The following is a 7216-nucleotide window of genomic DNA, read 5'->3' on the forward strand; positions in this document are numbered from 1 at the left end:
TGTGGTGTCCTCTCTGACGGGGTGTGTGTGGTGTCCTCTCTGACGGGGTGTGTGTGGTGTCCTCTCTGACGGGGTGTGTGTGGTGTCCTCTCTGACGGCGTGTGTGGTGTCCTCTCTGACGGCGTGTGTGTGGTGTCCTCTCTGACGGGGTGTGTGTGGTGTCCTCTCTGACGGCGTGTGTGTGGTGTCCTCTCTGACGGGGTGTGTGTGGTGTCCTCTCTGACGGCGTGTGTGTGGTGTCCTCTCTGACGGCGTGTGTGTGGTGTCCTCTCTGACGGCGTGTGTGTGGTGTCCTCTCTGACGGGGTGTGTGTGGTGTCCTCTCTGACGGGGTGTGTGTGGTGTCCTCTCTGACGGGGTGTGTGTGGTGTCCTCTCTGACGGTCTGTGTGTGGTGTCCTCAGGTGTGTGTGGTGTCCTCTCTGACGGTCTGTGGTGTCCTCTCTGACGGTGTGTATGGTGTCCTCAGGGTGTGTGTGGTGTCCTCTCTGACGGGGTGTGTGTGGTGTCCTCTCTGACGGTGTGTGTGTGGTGTCCTCTCTGACGGCGTGTGTGTGGTGTCCTCTCTGACGGGGTGTGTGTGGTGTCCTCTCTGACGGTGTGTATGGTGTCCTCAGGTGTGTGTGGTGTGTCCAGTGTGGCTCCACCTCCCCCGGGCTGCACTGTGATTGGCAGAGTAACTACAGTCGCTGTGGACCGTGTAGCAGCCTGAGCCGCTGTCCTCTCTGTCAGAGACCGTACTCGCAGGACGACCTCATTCTGCAGTGTCAGCAGTGCGACAGGTAACACTCGCCTTAACCTTGAGGTCACACAGGAACCAGGATTGAGGTCTCCTTCCCGGTGACCAGCTGGTCTTTAAAGAGACGGACTCTCTCTCTCTGTGTGCAGGTGGGTCCACGCTGTCTGCCAGGGCCTGACCACTGAAGATGAGGTGGAGGCGGCTGCTGACGAAGGCTTCGACTGCTCTCTGTGCCGCACGCAGGGCCGCGGCTCATACGGTAAACCCTCACAGCAGTTGCCCGCGGCGATGCCCGGCTCGTACTAGCTGTGTCAGCTACAGGGCCGGCTCGCCACCGTGTGTCACACTGCGGCCCCGTCACCATTAACGGTCTGATTAGGAGAGCGTTGCTATGGACGACCTGCTGGTCAAAGATCTGTGGGGCTGACTTGATTTATTCTGAGCGTCACTAACTGGAGTCCGTAAAGAGAGGATCGTCCCGCCTCATGCTGACCTGTTTGAAGTCTGTCTGATCAGGACTGCCTTTTATTGTGACAACCGATCTTACCGTGACTGTGGTGTGTCTGTTTCAGGGAGGTCGGACAGTTTTGAGTCTCCCTACATGGCCCAGATCGTCTCCAGGACCAGAGAACCCGGTCAGTGTGTGAACAAACTGTGCAGCTCGAGCGCTTAGTTTGAGGAACAGATCCAGTGTCTGAACCTTCAGCCAGTTTGATCCAGAAGCACACAGAGGAATCATTAAATGTAACCACAGTAAATATTTAAACCCTGTCTCTACTCTGTGCAGACTCCAAGACGTACACTCAGGACGGCGTGTGTCTCACAGAGTCCGGTCTGTCTCACCTGCAGTCTCTGGTGGAACCTCTGACGTCCCCGCGCAGGTACCGCAGGTAACCCCCTGGTGTCTTTACTAACCGCTACTTAAGTCCTTATGTAGGCAAGCCCCGCCCCTCGGCAGCCATGTTGGGAAGGTCATTATAATTCTAACTGGTGAAATAAGAAAACATGAAACTGCTTGTTCTCCTCGCCGAGACGTTCCCGAGGTTTTAATGTCCCCCCCCCCCCGCAGGTGTAAACCCAAACTGAAGCTGAGGATCATCAACCAGAACAGCGTGTCTGTCCTGCAGACGCCACCTGACCCCGACCTCCCCACTGAGCAGGACCACGGCAGAGGTCAGAGGTCACGCACTCAAACACAAAACAAAGAAACACACACACACACAGGCCTGCTGTGTTGACCCCCCCGCCTGTCTCTCTTTTCCAGGTGAGTTGGAGTGTGAGATGAAATCCGACTCCAGCCCAGAGCGAGACCACGCCCACGACGATGATGTCACCAAGGAGCTCGAGGCCACTGACGCCAACAAGAAGAGGAAACGGAAACCCTACAGGCCAGGTCTCAGACCTCTCACCTGTGTCTCACACCTGTCTCTCACCTGTCTCAGACTTCTCACCTGTCTCCCACCTGTCTCCTGTCTCTCACCTGTGTCTCACCTGTCTCCCACTTGTCTCCCACTTGTCTCCCACCTGTGTCTCACCTGTCTCCCACCTGTGTCTCACCTGTCTCCCACTTGTCTCCCACTTGTCTCCCACTTGTCTCCCACTTGTCTCCCACCTGTGTCTCACCTGTCTCCCACTTGTCTCTCACCTGTGTCTCACCTGTCTCCCACCTGTGTCTCACCTGTCTCCCACCTGTGTCTCACCTGTCTCCCACCTGTCTCCCACCTGTGTCTCCCACCTGTCTCCCACTTGTGTCTCCCACCTGTCTCTCACCTGTGTCTCCCACCTGTGTCTCCCACCTGTCTCTCACTTGTCTCCCACCTGTGTCTCCCACCTGTCTCTCACCTGTGTCTCCCCTTGTCTCCCACCTGTCTCCCACCTGTGTCTCACCTGTCTCTCACCTGTGTCTCAGGTATCGGGGGCTTCATGGTGCGTCAGCGTGGAGGGAAGGCCGGTCCTAGCAGACTCAAACTGTGTAGAAAAGATTCCACGGAGACGCTGCCCGGTCGAGACGGAGGTGAGACGGCGCTCGCCTGAACCTGTACTGAGACCAAACTCATACACACACGGTTTACTTTACTTAAAGCTGCGTGTGTGTCACGTGACAGGCCTCCTGGGGGCTGATGTTTCCATGGAGACGGCGCCCCCTGCTGACCAGACGATGGACAAGGTGAAGAAGAGATACCGAAAGAAGAAGACGAAGCTGGAGGAGGCCTTCCCTTCTTACCTCCAGGTAACGCACGCACACACTCAGACGCAGCTCGCCCAGTAAAATCCAGCGTTCTGATTGGCCGCCCCCCCCCCCCCCCCCCCTCCAGGAGGCGTTTTTCGGTCGGGATCTTCTCGACCGGAGCCGGCAAGTGGACAGGAGGCCGGGGCCGGAGACACCGCGTGGCAGTGACCTGAAAGGCCCCGCCCCTGGATTACATGGCCCCTCCCCCACGGGCCTGCCAGTCGGCGCCCTGGCGACCAACGCCATCAAGAAGCAGGGAACGCTGCGTGAGTTATTTTATATTTTCTTCATCACATTTGCACGAGTTCATCTTCCGTCTGTGCCGGTGCACGTGGTGAACCCTGCGTGTGTGTCTGTGACCATCAGCCGTGTCGGAGGAAGCCCTGCTGGATCTGTCTGACGTTCTCAGCACTGACCCTCACATTCTGGCTACAGGACACTCAGGTACAGCCCTCCCTCACAGCTCCATCCTTCAGCTTTCAGACTCTGAACACTGATCTCTGTACAGGACACCAGTTTCCTCTCTGCTCCTTCCCGATCTTCCAACCCTGGGAGGTAGTAATGACGCGCCGCTCATTAACGTTACTAATTTAGCTCATGTTAACCAAAAATCGGCGGAAACTAAGTAACTTAAATCTTTTCTGCTCGACTCGCGCTGGTGTTTGACACGTGTCGACAGGAAGTGGCTTAAACTGCAGCGAGACGATCTCCTTTGACAGCAGAGTGTTAATGATCGTGAGCGAAGCGGAGAATTCGTGCGAAAGTCGGCCTCAGTGAAAACTCCCTGCTTCCTTTTCTGGAAGAGATGGATGTTCACTGTCAGGACACGTTTGTTCAGCCGCCGCCTCCTCACCAGTGTTCACGCTCGTCGCGTTGCGTCCCGTTATTCGTTGTCGTGTCCTCGTCTCTGATGCAGTAAAGGTTGGTCCAGTCTTTATTCGGACAGCAGCACCGCGACAGGAAGCAGGAGGACCACTGGATGATGAAACCAACGAAGAAGAGCCCTGATGCCCTGATGGAGTTTAAAGTTGTTTCTCTGTTTTCAGGTCAGTTCCAGGTGGAGCGCTCCCCGTCTCCGTTTGGTAAGACTCCACAGGAAGTCTTCTTCGTCTTCGTCTTCGTCTTCGTCTTCTTCTTCTTCTTCTTCTTCTCCAGATAACGGACTGCTGCTGCTTCTTCTTCTTCTTCTTCTCCAGATAACGGACTGCTGCTGCTTCTTCTTCTTCTTCTTCTCCAGATAACGGACTGCTGCTGCTTCTTCTTCTTCTTCTTCTTCTTCTTCTTCTTCTCCAGATAACGGACTGCTGCTGCTTCTTCTTCTTCTTCTTCTTCTCCAGATAACGGGCTGCTGCTGCTTCTTCTTCTTCTTCTTCTTCTCCAGATAACGGGCTGCTGCTGCTGCTGCTTCTTCTTCTTCTTCTCCAGATAACGGGCTGCTGCTGCTGCTTCTTCTTCTTCTTCTTCTTCTTCTTCTTCTTCTCCTCCAGATAACGGGCTGCTGCTGCTGCTTCTTCTTCTTCTTCTTCTCCTCCAGATAACGGGCTGCTGCTTCTTCTTCTTCTTCTCCTCCAGATAACGGGCTGCTGCTTCTTCTTCTTCTCCTCCAGATAACGGGCTGCTGCTTCTTCTTCTTCTTCTTCTCCTCCTTCTCCTCCTTCTCCTTCTCCTTCTTCTTCTCCTTCTTCTTCTTCTCCTCCTCCAGATAACGGGCTGCTGCTTCTTCTCCTCCTGCAGCTTCCTGTCAGTGTTTAATCCCCGTCTCTCTGTCTCTCTCAGCCGGTCTGGACATCAGCTCCAGGGCGAACAACAGCTCTTTGATCGGAAGTGGTGGGCGTGGCCTGAGGGCGGTGCAGGAGGAGCCTCTGGACGCCATCTTGAGTCCTGAGCTCGACAAGATGGTCACTGACGGTGAGTGACAGGGACCGCGTTCCCGTTCTCCGTCAGCCAAAGATCAGTGGTAGAGCAGTTTGTACTGCAGGAGAGAGTCAGTTTATTGTGATCTGATCATGTGTTGTTGTTCTTCAGGTGCCATCCTCAGCAAACTCTACAAGATCCCAGGTAAGACCCACCGACTCACTCCCTGTTACTGTCTATTCAGTTTAAAGCTGCGTTTTAGCTCGTGGACTAAAAGGTTCCTTCAGCTTGTTGTTGAGTGCGTTTCCACTGCGGTCTAAAGACCTGCGAAGACGATGTAAGCAGCTGATGTGTGTTCCTAGTCTGAGTGACAGACGGGCGTCATTGTGTCACACGTAGATGTAGGATAATAAAAACTGTTTTCTTGACCTCTAAAAATAGCAGCCCCTCTGAAGTTTTCACATTAAAACTCTTCCAGACTGCTTGTTGTTGGGAGTCGTTTAATGTGAAAGGTCTACAGGAAGTGTAAAGGCGCTGACAGCAGCTTAATGTCGATGTGGTAGAAAACGGTCAGAGCGCTGACGCTAACATCTGTGACGTCTCAGACGTGGATCTGAACTCCTCTGTGGTTTGTGTGTCTGTGTGTGCAGAGCTGGAGGGGAAGGACGTGGAGGAGGTGTTCACTGCTGTTCTCAGTCCAAACAGCCAATCAGAGCAGAGCCAGCACACACACCCTGCGGCCGGGAGCAAAACAAGCACACAGCACACAGGTACACACACACACACACACACACAGCTGTACCTGTCAGACACTACTCAGGGTCCAACAGAAACATGATGCGTTCAGACACAGTTTGGGACGTGGAAACTGTAACTAACTGAAATCTCTCTGCAGATCATCACATGTTAACTTGAGTTAAGTTCAGTTTTTACATGTTTATACTGTAAAACTCTTATCAGCTGCGTTACCACGCCGTCACAAACCGTGTGGACTCGCAGCGCGAGAGCTGGTACTATCACAGCGTACAGCGGTGTCGCATCATCAAGTCTTTTACATTTGTTTCTGACGAGAGGGTGTTTAATCTGGCGAGATCTTGTCACACCCCCTTCTTCAACTTTCACTCAGGAGCAAAAATCGGACTTCAAACCAAAAGAAATTTCACTTTGGTCCTGATAAATATCGACATGGAACGATATGAAATGTTTTATGGTGAGAACATTTCTGTCGTCCAGCCATACTGAAGCCAAACGGATTCAGTTTACTTTAGCTTTTACATGGTAGAAACAGTTTAGTGTGACAGGACTCGACGCGACAAGATGATGGTTATTAATTATTCTACTTAAACGTCTCCACCAGCTGCGTTTCCTCGTCTTCCTCTGATGAACGGCCTGATGGGAGCTAATCCTCACTTTCCAAACGCTCCCATGATGCCCAGCGGTGTTCAGGGTCCTGTGGGCTTTGGGATGCCCCTTCCCGAGTGCCCCGCCCCCGCGCCGCTCCCGGGCCCCGCCCCCGGGCCGGCCTCTTCCACTCAGGGTTCGGCCGCAGAGGGTGAGCAGGACGGGATGTCGACGGCTCAGAGGAGCATGCTGAAGTGGGAGAAGGAAGAGATTCTGGGGGAGATGGCCACCGTCGCCCCTGTCCTCTACTGCAACACCAACTTCCCCCAGCTGAGAGAGCAGTACCCCGGTACACACATATATTTATATACCAGCAGTACAGTGGTACACACACACACATTTATATACCAGCAGTACCCTGGTACACACATATATTTATATACCAGCAGTACAGTGGTACACACACACATATTTATATACCAGCAGTACAGTGGTACACACACACACATTTATATTCCAGCAGTACCCCGGTACACACATATATTTATATACCAGCAGTACAGTGGTACACAAATATATTTATATACCAGCAGTACAGTGGTACACACACACACATTTATATACCAGCAGTACCCCGGTACACACATATATTTATATACCAGCAGTACCCCGGTACACACATATATTTATATACCAGCAGTACAGTGGTACACAAATATATTTATATACCAGCAGTACAGTGGTACACAAATATATTTATATACCAGCAGTACAGTGGTACACACACACACATTTATATACCAGCAGTACCCCGGTACACACATATATTTATATACCAGCAGTACCCTGGTACACACACATTTATATACCAGCAGTACCCCGCTACACACACACACATTTATATACCAGCAGTACCCCGGTACACACACACATTTATATACCAGCAGTACCCTGGTACACACACACACATTTATATACCAGCAGTACAGTGGTACACACACACACATTTATATACCAGCAGTACCCTGGTACACACACACACATTTATATACCA

General features: G+C 52.6%; 2 protein-coding genes across 2 annotated transcripts in view; both read left to right on the forward strand.

Moving 5' to 3' along the window:
* Nucleotides 1-7216, forward strand: part of LOC123968066 (NACHT, LRR and PYD domains-containing protein 12-like) — a 583923-nt gene that overhangs the window by 192964 nt on the left and 383743 nt on the right. The gene's annotated exons all lie outside the window — the stretch shown is intronic.
* Nucleotides 1-7216, forward strand: part of LOC123970594 (histone-lysine N-methyltransferase 2C-like) — a gene marked incomplete at its 3' end in the record, with an annotated part of 39005 nt that overhangs the window by 5378 nt on the left and 26411 nt on the right. Inside the window, 15 exon segments of the mRNA XM_046048721.1 lie at nt 616-780; nt 887-996; nt 1310-1372; nt 1525-1627; nt 1807-1910; nt 2002-2130; nt 2647-2751; nt 2843-2967; nt 3053-3233; nt 3334-3411; nt 4014-4049; nt 4744-4875; nt 4993-5025; nt 5472-5591; nt 6179-6511. Of these exon segments, the coding sequence (XP_045904677.1) occupies nt 616-780; nt 887-996; nt 1310-1372; nt 1525-1627; nt 1807-1910; nt 2002-2130; nt 2647-2751; nt 2843-2967; nt 3053-3233; nt 3334-3411; nt 4014-4049; nt 4744-4875; nt 4993-5025; nt 5472-5591; nt 6179-6511 (1817 nt within the window).

This window comes from Micropterus dolomieu, linkage group LG01 (assembly GCF_021292245.1).
Source record: "Micropterus dolomieu isolate WLL.071019.BEF.003 ecotype Adirondacks linkage group LG01, ASM2129224v1, whole genome shotgun sequence".
Lineage (NCBI taxonomy): Eukaryota > Metazoa > Chordata > Actinopteri > Centrarchiformes > Centrarchidae > Micropterus > Micropterus dolomieu.